The sequence below is a fragment of the Leucoraja erinacea genome, chromosome 33, assembly GCF_028641065.1.
Source record: "Leucoraja erinacea ecotype New England chromosome 33, Leri_hhj_1, whole genome shotgun sequence".
Lineage (NCBI taxonomy): Eukaryota > Metazoa > Chordata > Chondrichthyes > Rajiformes > Rajidae > Leucoraja > Leucoraja erinaceus.
In genome coordinates, this window is record NC_073409.1 from 8,232,288 (window position 1) to 8,245,784 (window position 13,497).

Below are 13,497 nucleotides of genomic sequence, written 5' to 3' on the forward strand. Positions count from 1 at the left end.
TAATATGGTCCAGACCAACTGTGGAGATCAGTGATCTCCTTCTCCAGCAACCTGTAGAGCATCTCAAGCATTTCTCGTTTACTTCAGATTTCCAGCATCTGTTGTTTTTAGGCTTCACTGACTACAAACACAAGATGCACAAAGGCATAATTTCTGATGTAAACTTGGGTGTTCTACAGATGAACATACAAAGGAGGTGGAGATTTAAGGATTAATTTGACCTCCTCAAATACCCCACCAATGTGCAAGAAAACTGAAATGCCTCATTCAACAAATACATAGCATGTATTTAAAATACTGCCACAGAAAACAAATACAGTTTAGAATAAAGCATGGATTCCCATGTAATTGTAATCATATGTGAAATACCTGAAAGGCATTCACTAACTGACCGTTATGATTCTGTATTGTCTCTTGTCCTTCCATTCTCTCGTGTCATAAGGAAAGCAAAGCAATAGAGTAATTGAGTGTGGAATCAGGTCCTTTGGCCCACTGAGGTGATGCCAGCCATTTACACAGATCTCATTTTATTCTCCCAAAGATCTCTTTAATTTGCCCTCTCACCTACTTGGTAGGGGTAATTTGCATTAGCCATTTACCCTACTGATCCATACTCAGCTGGATCGAGAAGCTTTGAGGCAGTTACTAGTTATGCCACTGTGCTGTTTAGGAGGACTTTGTAGGAATTTCCTCAAATTATTGTTAACCTCCAACACTCCACAACCTCTTTCTTTGATGGGAATTCAGGATAGACTGACCCATCCTATGAATAATTAAAATACAATCATTAATACGAGGTGCATTAGATGATGATTTTTATTAACAGTTATCTTATCAATTCTCTGCAATCAAAGTGATATTTGCAAGATTCTGAAGTTTAATTTTTTAAAAAGGGCAATTGTAACAAATGCTATAGATCTTCACATACTTGTTAAGGAATTCTAAATAAAATACACAGGAATAAATGTAGAATTTTATGTTTTGATTCTGTATAATTATTGTTGCAGCTCATACTAGATAAATCTGTAATCATTTAGAAATTACTTTTGTCTTCAAATAGTTTTGGTTTCTGCATTATAATCAGTTGGGAACCAGCTATGCATTCTGAAGTATGAAATGTATTTAAATAAGTGCTGCCATGATTTTTCCCCCCCTCTTATTCTATGTTACAGGCAACTTCAGCAACAACAACAAGCTGAATTAGAAGTTGGTCCTAGGGAAGGTCTACCTTCCTATGACCCTTCCCAGGTAATGTGTCACATTCTTATAAGCAATGCTTAAAAACTGAGCCCATGACACAAATTGATTAATTTGATTAAAAAGTTGCATGAGATTACAATAAAAAAAATAAAAAAGAATGATATATCTTGTTAAATCAAAGTCTGCATTCTGGAAATAAATAATGGTATAATAGGGCTGATGTCATTTTTTGTTTAATAGGTCCCCGTTTCATCTGTATCTGCTGGTGTTCAAGATCACGGGAAATCAATGGACAAAACGGACCCATTGTTTTCACAAGACAGAGACCCCAGATTCACTGATATCTACACTGGTATTTCACCTGGTGAGTTGAATTTGGATTTTTGTGTCAGTGTCATAAATTCATAACTTAAGAAGAGATCATGTTCAGTCTTCACTTAGTTCGTTAAAAGTATTTAAGACTTTGTTTCCTTCCTTCCTTTCTTTCCAATTCTCAGTTTGATTAAATTTTTTTCATAAATTGAGCAAATATGTATAAAATATCTTAGGGTCGATTCCAAGATTACAAAATATCAGTTTTAATAAAAAGAACAACTCGCGTAAGTGGCAGCTTTAAAAATTCATTGCCTTTCATTTTTCAGACTTGCAAGTTTGATATTACAAGAACGGTACTGGTGAATTCCAGTTCTGCCATCATAGGCACATATATTTGTATGTGTTTGTCTGAATCTAAATTACTCATAAATTGCACATAACATTCTGCAGGACAGTAAAAAGATAGAATACTATCCAAAAAAAATTAGTGTAAAACACAGTTAGAAAGAAAAACATGGTAACACAAGAGATGGTCGGTGGTTTTCCATTGTTTGGCATCCAAGTTAATAGTTTATATGATTAGCTTTTTCCTTTGTGGAGGGAGATCCTCGTGGTTTGCAGAATATTGCAAAATGACGCACCTCCTAGAATTTTGCTGGCAGCAAATTGAAAGATCAACTCAATTAGTCACCCTTCATTGTTCAATTGCTCAGTAATTATGTTGAAAGTTAACTGATGGGTTTTTTTTTTGTTCACCTCTTCAGGCAGGACATTCCAGATAATTATTAACAGCTCTGAAAACAAAATTTGCTCATTTTCCTTAAGCATATTAATCTGTGACTTCTATTCAATGACTCACCCATTGATAGTGACAGTTTTTCTTTATTTATTTGATCAAAACCCTCACAGTTATCAACATTTATATGAAATATCTCTTTAAGCTTATCTAATATAGGAAGAACAACCGCATCTATTTGGCATCTCCACATAACTGAGTCTCCTAAGTATCGTAATCAACTCATTGAAGGTGTCAAATTTTCATATGTCCCAGGAAACCTGGGGTGCTCAATGGTTAAGGCCCACTAAAAATGACCATTGGTAAGTTTAGATGTTCAAAGTCTTATTTGCAGAGGAGTGCTTTGTCCAAGTTCAATTTAAATCCTTCAGTTTGTTCAGTAATGTGTATAGGATAGTGTTAATGTATGGGGATTGCTGATCCAAGACTGAAAGCTCAATCTGGATATTAGGATGGCGCTGGAAGTGGCGGCGCTGTTAACAGCTGCGGCTCGCCTGCAGTCCGTCTGTCTTTACTTTTTTCTGTTGTTATTTTTGTCTTGTTTTGGTTAAGTTTTAGTTTGTTGGGTTGTGTTAGAGGGGGGTGAAATATGTTCTCTGTCTCTTCCTTCAGGGGAATGCGACTTTTTTGTGTCGTATCCCCCTTCTCTGCCTCCGTCTGCGCTGAGGCCTAATGGCGGAGCTGGCGGCCTCCAGCCTGCGACCGACCCCGATGCTCCGGAGGCAGAGCCAGCCAGGACTTACCAACGAGAGGCTGGCCGTCTTCGGGGCTAAGGCAGCGGTGGTCCGACTTGCTGGTGCGGCGTTCTGGCTTTCGCCGGCGACCTGGAGCTGATGCAGCGGGGCTCGGAGCTGGGGCAGCGGCCCAGAACTGATGCTGTGGCGGGCCGTCTCGGATCAGGGACGGCGTTCCGGCTTTCGGCGGCGGCGACATCACCACGGAGGTCCGCTGGACTGGAGGACGGCATCTTCGGCCAGGATCGATCGCCTCAGCGCAGAGGGAGAACAAGGAGGGAAGAGACGGAGACTAAGACTTTGCCTCCATCATAGTGAGGATGTGCTTGGTGAACTCACTGTGGTGGATGTTTAATTTGTGTTTATTGTATGTTTTGTTATTATTGATTCTGGGTATGACTGCAAGCAACATAATTTCGTTCAGACCGAAAGGTCTGAATGACAATAAAGGATCTATCTATCTATCTCAAATGATCTGGTATCTCAAATTGCTTTCATTTTCATCTCGGCAAGTTTGGTATGCTAATGCTAATCTCTTAATACTTTCTCTTTTACTATGTTTATCTCATCTTATATTCCCTCACAGTTTCTTTGAATACAATATAGTCACCATCATTCATTTTAATGAAGACAGATCCAAACTATTCATACCAATAGTAACCTTCTTGATATTTAAAATAACTCTTTCCTTGGTTATCTTCTTACTCCTTATGGACATGCATGGATTTTGTTTGCTTTTTCGGCAATATATTTTCCCTTTATTCGCTTGTCAGATTTCCCTTTTTGGTTGCACTCTAATTTTTCCGGCTTTGTCCTGTCAGATATGAGCTTCCTTGTTATCCATATCCTACTTTCTAGGTATATTGTCATTTAGGGACATTAGAATTAGTTAATAAGGAAATTGCAAAGGAAATAGGCTGGCATTTGAGCCATGCATCTTTTTAATCAGCAGTGATACTATGTCAAGAAATCTGGTCTACCCCAGCCCATTATTTATTTTTTATATAGAATTTATTCATCAAAAAGTCAGAAATTATGTTAAATAGCACTTAATTGACAGTTTATTTAATTTGGTCAGAACTAATGCATTCATGACCAAACACTAAGCTGTGGACTTTATGATTACAGTAGTCAAATGCAAAGTAGAAAGTTAGAAATGACTATTCAAAGTGTAGGAAATAACTATGGGTCATTAATTATATTAATGGGCTATAGTTTTTCAAATCAGTTAATTTTCTGTGTCTTGTTCTGACATAATAAGTTAACACCAGGCGATTAAGTGGTTCATTGTCCATTCATTTGTCAGACTTCGAGGTTAAATTCATCCAAGACTGAATGCTCAATTGTATCTGCTGGATATTGGGCTCGATTTCAAATGACCTGGTATCTCAAAGCGCTTTCATTTAACGAGCCCTAAGTGAAAACTGTTTCGATCTTGGCGACATGGCTATCAGTTGTGTATCGACATATGGGGCGGCACGATTGCGCAGCGGAAGAGTTGTTGCCTTACAGCGCCAGGGACTCGGGTTCGATCCTGATTACGCGGTGCTGTCTGTATGGAGTTTGTACATTCTCCCTGTGAGCGCGTGGGTTTTGTCCTGGTGCTCCGGTTTCTTCCCACACTCCAAAGACGTACAGGTTTGTAAGCTAATTGGCTTGGTAAAAATTGTATAAATTGTCCCTAATGTGTATAGATAAGTGTTAATGTACGTGGATTACTGATTGGTGTGGACTCAGTGAGCCAAAGGGCCTGTTTCTGCGATGTATCTCTAAACTAAAAACGAAAAGCTGCAATCAGGGAAGCAGATGAAGGGCCAGCCATCCTTCCACCCCCTTCCTCAACTCCTCCCAAACACCGTGACTTCTGTGCTGCCATAAGCCAGTTGACAACAAAAGAATAGCAGGAAGACTTTCAACTGCTCTGAGCTCTCCTTGCATCACAGTCCACATCATATCATTCCTGTACCACCACCACCAGTGTATATAGTGAGAAGGATTATCATAAATGTTAAATTACTATACACTATAAATAAATGTTAAATTACCCTAAAGGTAGATATCTAGATGGTTCTTAATCTTCCAGTTTGGGTGCTATGCCAGATGTGAATTTAAAATGTCTTTAAAAAAAGCAGAAAGGGTAAGTCAATACTTATAATTGCTGTGTGAAAAATGAAGGTTTTTAGCTCACTGGGATACAAGTGGTAAAGATTGAAAACTGGAGTTACACGATTAGTTAGTCACAGTTGGAATAAAAAGACAATCAAATATTTCAGTTGGAGTCCTTTATCACATTAAACTAAACCAAACTCGTTTAGATGTAGATGTTGGCTTGTATTAATACAATTGTCTGTAAAATTGTCTATTTCCAGCCTTTAATGTGTCAAAATTTGTATGATGTAATCAAGTGAGCCTCATATTATTCATTCCCAGCACAGGAGATTGGTATTCATTATGAGGATTGTTCCTGACAATTTGCAGAAATACTCTGCTTTAGGCTTCATAGTGTTTTTTTTCCCATTGCTGCTTTCTATTGCTGAAGGTTTGTAATGCTAGTAATCTTCACGCCACATAGGACACGGTATGAATATTGATTTCTCTAACTTCAAGTAACCCTTGCATTCCCTCTCTCTGCCCCTCCATCACCCTTGGTTGTACAACTAGTTTCACTGTCCTCCTGATTAATTTTACTGATTATATGCCTCATCATCTCCCCCTCAGCTAACAATGACCCATTCTACATTTGCTTGAACATCGTCTGCTTTGATCTGTCATTTTCACACTTTTCCCTTCCACATCTCTAGTCCCCCCTCTCCCCCGACTCTCAGTCTGAAGAAGTGTCTCAACCCAAAACGTCACCCATTCCTTCTCTCCAGAGATGCTGCCTGTCCCGCTGAGTTACACCACATAGGAACCATGCGATTGACGTAATTGGCAGGTACCAGTTATGTAAAAAGGTCATCTACAACATAATTCTCGACAAACGTGTTTCCTAAAAGATTCCTGTGACTTTCATCATTGCAGTACTTCCTTTGTTTTTAGGTTTAAAGGGTCCGCTGCCCTTTGGCTCAGTATTTCCTGACTTGTATACAGGCTGTGCAGCTTCTGTTCCAGTTTTGTCACGTTCAGGATCTATTTGGCTGATTTATTATATTCTTTCAGTCCTGATTGATGTGATACGTGTGTTTATTATCCATTATTAATTTCCCTTGAGAATGTGATGATGAGTCCCCTCTTTGAACGGCAACAGTCTCTGGTAAAACTCCTTGCACAGTGCTGTTGGGTAGGGATTACCATGATTTAGACCAACACTTGTCTAGTGGAGGGTGTTCCTTCCTAGACTTGTGCCTTGTAGATGGGGAAAATGTTTGGAGGTGTGAGGAGGTGCTTCATTTACCCCAGGTTACAAAGTCATGACCTGCCCTTGTGGCTACAGTGTTGATGTGGCTGGTCCACAAGGATATTGAGAATTCCACCAGAGGAAGGATATGGATACTTTTAGAGACAGAGCAGAAGAGGTTATAAAGATACTGACTGATTATCAGGAGGGGTTGGATAAATTGGAGACTGAGGGAAGACTTGATAGAAGATTATAAAATCATGAGAGGCAATCTTTATCTTGGAGTGAAAATGTTAGATTAATAGTGAAAAGAGGGAAAGTTTAAAAGAGATGTGTGAGGCACGTTTTTTGACAGAGTAGCGGAGAATGGCGTTTAGGAGGCTTTTGAATAGGCACATATACATGTAATTATGCCACGAGACCCAGAATACCCACACAGACACTGGTCGATTGTGGCAAGGCTTGAATGGTATGATGGGATACAAAGTGAAGTTGGGCAGAATCATTTGGACAGGTTGGGGGAGTGGGCAGATGCATGGCAGATGAAGTTTAATGCGGGTAAATGTGAGGTTATCCACTTTGGTAGCAAAAACAGGAAGGCAGATTACTATCTAAATGGCATCAAGTTGGGAAAAGGGGAAGTACAACGGGATCTGGGGGTCCTCGTACATCAGTCTATGAAAGTAAGCATGCAGGTACAGCAGTCAGTGAAGAAAGCGAATGGCTTATTGGCGTTTATAACACGAGGAATCAAATATAGGAGCAAATAAGTCCTTTTGCAGTTCTACAGAGCCCTAGTGAGACCACACCTGGAGTATTGTGTACAGTTTTGGTCCCCTAATTTGAGGAAGGACATTCTTGCTATTGAGGGAGTGCAGCGTAGAGTCGTATGCTGTACACCGCTAGCAATAGCCTTGAAACAATGTCCCCCGAGCCCTCGTTCATCATAACCGGGAATGTCAACCAGGTCAACTCTAAGACTGTGGTACTAAAATCCTATCGACAAGTCTCCTGTCCCACTGGAGGTCCAAACACCATCAACCATCGATGCACAACCATCAAACACGCCTACCGCTCCATATACAGGGGCACATCAGTGGGCACAGGCTTCCATGCACAAAAGCAACCTTTTTCTCCATAATTATCCTTTACTTTCTCATAGAAACATAGAAAATAGCTGCAGGAGTAGGCAATTCGGCCCTTCGAGCCTGCACCACCATTCAATATGATCGTGGCTGATCATCCAACTCAGTATCCTGTACCTGCCTTCTCTCCATACCCCCTGATCCCTTTAGCCACAAGGGCCACATCTAACTCCCTCTTAAATATAGCCAATGAACTGGCTTCAACTACCTTCTGTGGCAGAGAATTCCAGAGATTCACCACCCTCTGTGTGAAAAATGTTTTTCTCATCTCGGTCCTTAAAGATTTCCCCCTTATCCTTAAACTGTGACCCCTTGTTCTCGCACCAGACCAATTTTGAATCCTATTTGCCAACATGCCTTGGATCCCATGGACCTTTAACCTTCAGAACATTCGGCGCTGTAGGACTTTATTAAAGGTCTTACTGATATCATGTAGACTATATCAACTGTGCTCCTTCATAACCATATTTTGTATCCACAAAAAATACAATCAAATTGGGCCAGATGCGATCTTTTCTCAACAAAGCTGTGCTTGCTGACATTGACTAATCTCTGCCTTTTAAATGTAATCAATGAATGAAGCATAAACCAAAGGAATAATTAGTCTCAAGCCGGGTGTTGAGCAGCCAGGTTGTTGTCTCTGCATCAATGTCTGCCAGGCCCTGAGCTCCATTTGGTGGGTGGTAGAGCGGGCAGCCAGAGATGACATGGTTGGCTGTAATCAATCATGTCTCTTGAGACATTTTTTCCAATAATTTCCCTGCTATTGATTTTAGATACAAAGGTCTGCAGTCATCGGCTTTATCCCTGCTGCCCTTCTTGAATGATGGTACCATGTTGGGTGTCCAACAGTCATCTGGCTCCTCACCTGGGGACAGAGAAGATTTAGAAATATTTTTGGACTCCCACCAACTTCCCACTGGCCTCCTAGAAGCCAGAGATAGGCGACATTTCGGGATTTATGCACTTCTAACCCGCTAACACACCTAATACCCTTTCAATGCTTACAAGCTCTAGATGTTCAGTTTCCCTCTGGGAATTGTGTTGCATTCGGTGCTTCCATTTCATACATTAGACCGTCATATAAAAGACAGGCGTTTGTAGGGTTAGTTTTGCCATATCGACTGTCGTTAACTCATTGTGAGGCATGTTATTTTCCAGGCTGCCTTTAGTCAGAGAGTTGAATTTGAGACAGTTAATTGTTGCTGGAGAGAACTTTGATTATTGCAGTTAATGCCTGACTTCAAATGCACCAATACTCATATATACAGAATGTTCCTAGCTGTAAATTGAGACCTCTGTTTAATTCTCAAATAATGAATCTCTCTGAAATCTTTCCTGTCTTTATTTTGCTTACTAGGCAGTGAAACTATTAGCATTAGTGCCAGTTCGCTTGTACTTGGTTGGAGCCCAAGGTATCTCGGCATCTCTGCTGTGGATAGATAAATGTCTGTTGTAATTTTTTCAAGCTGATAGGAATCTTGAAAATTCAGCAAAAGGTAATTTTATTCAGTCTGTGCACCCTTATTAAATGTCTGTTGACAGTGCTTGCTGAACAGCTTATTGGTGAACTGTTAGCGACTTATAATATTTATTGTGTAGGTTGGCAAACGCACAAGACAGTATTTATGCCATAACTGTCTTCATAGAGCCTCTGGATTTCCATCAGACCTCAGTCCTTGTTTGGTTGTGAGCCAAGGAGCAGAAATTCTAGCTGTTTTCCACTGATCTGTTTTCCACTGCTCTGTTTTGCTGAAGGCTGAAGCCAGATTTCAGGAAGACTGCAGAGAAAATGCTTCTAAACCCAAACATTTAGAGAGTATGGCAATGAGAATATGGTTCTGTTGCCAAATTGGTTAAATTATCCGTTTTTTGACATTTTGATTAATTTACTTCTACATTTTGTCTGCATTGCATTTTCCTACAGTCTTTGCCAGAGTGAGATGGTGTAGACTCAGATCATCAAAAATCCTTATTACACTTTTATTTTTATCTGCTTGTGGAATGTGATTCTATCCTCAAATGAGGGGAGCAAACAGAGATGGGACTGGAAGCCAATCTTTTACTATGTGGAGTACAGTATGGTGTAGCCAGATCCGGAAAGAAGAGAGCAGGGTAGCTATAAACGGCAGCTTAGTTTCTGCACTGGCAAAGAGAAAATAATATAACTAAATTTACTTTCAGGAATAGGAAATGGAAAATTAAGGAGAAACTGGCATGCAGTGACTAAGATCATGGTTTAGTATACTTTTTGTGTAAAAAAGTATACTAAAAGTAAAAGAACAAATAAAAAACTATTGCATTAGGGCAGCACAGTGGTGGAGTGGTAGTGTTTCTGCCTTAAAACACCAGTGACCCGGGTTCGATCCTGATTACGTGTGCTGTCTGTAGGGTGTTTGTACATTCTCCCTGTGACCACGTGAGTTTTCTTCGTTTTCCTCTGTAAAAGCATGTAGGATAGAACTTTGTGTACGGGCGATTGTTGGTCAGCATGCACTTGGTGGGCTGAAAGGCCTGTTTTCATGCTTCTATTTTCCGTATTTCCAAAACTAAAACTAAAACAAACTTATTGAAGGTGCAGGATGATATTTGAGATTAGCTGGGTTGATTTGATGGCATGTCTTTGATCAGGATTGGGCCACAGTTTACACTCTGTGGTCCTGTGATTGCCCAGAGGCTCCCCTGCCCATTGTCTCCAGCAGGTTTGTAGCCGTGGACAAAGGCTGTTCCAAAAGGCCTGTAGCCTGCCTGTTTCCAGGGCACAGTTTCTACTCATCGGAGCAATGGCACCATTATGGAGAAAGTGCAAGCAATTGTGGTGGTTACAAATGTAAGCCTATTTCCACTTTGAGTCTGTGTAGGGAAAAATAAGAAAAAGACAAAGTTAAAGGCTTTTTAACTGAACCAAAATGAAATTAAAAAAGTTAGAAACTTAGAAATAATAATGGGCCCAATCTAAGCTGTCTTAGTGTGGTCGGAAAGATTGGATAATAAATTATTCCAGGGCATTTACCATACTTTCTTGGAGAGATATGCAAATTGGAGAATGGAGACGGTTGGCTCTGATGAAGGAGGGGGGGGGGGGGGGGGGGGGGGGAAAGATAAAGAGAGAGAGAGAGAGAGAGAAAGAGCAGAGGTAGGCCATTTGATTGCATGAAGCTATTCCATCATTTTTCTGGTTCTAGAGTCCTCAGTCAGGAACACATCCAGTGTGCCAAGCTCTATATGAATTGTATAATATCAAAGTGATCTTGTTTTGTTCTTCTAAACTCCCCAAAATACAGGAGTAATCTACTCGATCTCGAGTTCTCAGCAAACCACCCATAGAGTTATAGAGCTATACATCATAGAAAACTTCTCTTCGGCACACCTTGTCCATGTTAAACCAAGTTGGTATCCTGAGCAAGTCCTATTTGCCTGCATTTAACCCATAGCTCTCTAAACCTGTCTATCCATATATCTATCCAAATGTCTTTTGAAATATCCCTTCTCTAGAAGTATTCTAGTGCTTCACTCCCTCTGTGACAAGTACATGTCTGTTTAAGAAAATATGTCAAAACTATACACAGTACTCCAGACATGGTCTCAACAAACCCCTATGTAATTTCAATATGATATCTTTGATCCTGCACTCATATCTGCTTGTAAAAACAGCAAATTTCCTTCCCCGTTGCTTGCTGCATCTGGATGGTGGCTTTCCGTGACGTATACATGGTGCTTAACTCCCTTTGAACAAGAACATTACCCAATGTATCACCATTGAATAAATACCCTACTTTTTTTAGATTCTAGCACCTTCCCTATCACTGATCGTGGAAGCTGGCTGTGTGGAGTGTGCATGTCTTCCCTGGGGTCTTATAGGTTTCCATCAGGTATTTTGGTTTCCTTACATACCAAAGATGTGCTGGTAGATTCTCTGGCTATCTTTTGGGTGAGTGGGTGGCAGGAGAATCAGTGGGCTCTTGTATGGCCCTCTCCATAAGCAAATGGGCTAATCTAATCCCACTGGTAGCTATGTTGTATTCAAACTTATTTTAATTGCTATTCTTGCACTGTCCACCCAAATCTCTGCCCAAATAGACACATGATAGTAACATAGAAATACTTTATAATGTCAAACTCCCATTTCAGTATTTTCCTTTGAAGTGCTACTTTCCCCTATTAATATGAAGTAAAATTCTGAATACATATTTTTTGCATTTATATGCTTTCTTAGATTCTCAAGCTTTGGCATCTGAATATATATTCCTCACTGCATCCTGCCTTTAGATGTGGAATCAGTCTTGCATTTATAAAGCACACATTCATAGTCACGCCAACATAACACACAACATAAATCTTACTGTGTTAATACCAGTGCTGTACTGCATAATTAATATTCTGTATTTACCCTTAAAAGTTTCTTGTATTAAAAGCTAAAATAAACCTTCATTTTCACTTGCTGTTAAAAATAATATTTTGTAACTTAACGTGCACCATTGTACACCTTTTGTTGCTGCACACTTAATGGTTAGAAAACTTTTCTATCTCTTCATCATTGTTGCATAGTACTTAGATTAGCTGAGTGTCTTTCATTTGATATTTTATTTCCTTTCATATCTCTATAAGTGCAACTCCACATACATTGAAGAAGATTGAAAACACTACATGGATCTAGCAAAATTGGCATTCATGTCGGCTTCCAATTGCAATGTGTGCCTACAAAACCAAGTTATAGGAATGAGGACCCAGTGTGCAGTTGGGTTTAGTTTGCTGACTGGGTGAGAAGAATACGATGGGCAAGGCTGCTGTGCCTGAGCCCACAGAGTATGCCTGTGCAGCTGCGAGCAAATGAGTATGTACATGCAAGGTGACATTTGCACCACCTTTACCTGCGAGTATTCACACCCATGCAGCAGGGCCTGATCTCCGGTCATGTTTGCCCCACTTGCAATTAAATCAAGACCTTGCTCTGTGAAATCCTGGTGCCAGCTGGCATGCAACAGCCAGCTCTTATTAAAAGAAGCCACACATGGGCAGCTTCCACTCCACAATGTGATGTTCAGGACTTGGAATGTTAGGATCCTTGTGAATAGTCCCAGCAGTGACAGTCCTGAGTGGCATTACCCCGCTCTCATAGCTCAGGAACTTTTTTTCATCAACAACACCACACTGGGTGAGCCAGGATGGTTTAAAGAGCAAGGATGTGGATGCACTTCTTCTGGGTGAATCAAACGAAAGAAGAATGGCATCTTTGTGGAGTGAGTTTCTCCATCAAAAATGAGGAAGTCTAGCATTTCAGTGTCGCACCCCTGTAGAACTAGTGAACTCCTTATCATCGTCCAGTTCATGAACATGGAGCTAAGGTCATCTGTGCAGACCCCAACAAGACTTTAACTCAAGCCTTAGAAAATTCCTGACGCACATCCCAAAGTGAGACAAACTCAACCTCTTGGCTGTGTTCAGTGCCAGGGTGGGAAGGAGTGCAACTCTGAAAAAACATGATTGTTAAGGAAGGAGTAGGGAAGAACAAGACCAATGATCTTCTATGCTTGGTCCTGGTTCCATCTTTTGAAGGGTTCCATCATGTTGTTGCTGGCAGCTGTTGTCCACCATCTTCTCATGAAAACAGAGTGTAGTGGCGCAGTTATTAGGTGATGGGATTTGTTTGTGTGTTTGCTGAACCCTCCTGATGTCGGGTCATTAAACCAACGTTCTGCTCGGGTCCTTGGGGCATTTCTCATGGCATAAAACTCCATGACAACATACTGTCATTGATGCTGCTTCTTTGACCTCTATGCTAATTTGTGCAAGGGGATTCAATGATTTATTAACATATAAACTACATACATTTTACTCTGGTACAGGACACCATCATCCAATAGGAGCTCAGTGTGTCCACATACGTAAATACAGTACTTGCTTCACTAGTTTAAAAAAAAAACTTGTTTTTTCAGTATTACTAAGTATTGCTCACAAAGGTAATGTACA

At 40.4% G+C, this 13,497-nt stretch overlaps 1 protein-coding gene across 3 annotated transcripts in view; it reads left to right on the forward strand.

Annotated features, from left to right (window-relative positions):
- arnt2 (aryl-hydrocarbon receptor nuclear translocator 2) overlaps positions 1 to 13,497 on the forward strand; it is a 136,315-nt gene that overhangs the window by 80,695 nt on the left and 42,123 nt on the right. For all 3 annotated transcript variants that reach the window (XM_055661189.1, XM_055661190.1, XM_055661191.1), the window contains 2 exons: positions 1,173 to 1,248; positions 1,441 to 1,564. In XM_055661189.1, coding sequence (XP_055517164.1) covers positions 1,173 to 1,248; positions 1,441 to 1,564 — 200 coding nt within the window. The remainder of the gene's footprint in view (positions 1 to 1,172; positions 1,249 to 1,440; positions 1,565 to 13,497) is intronic.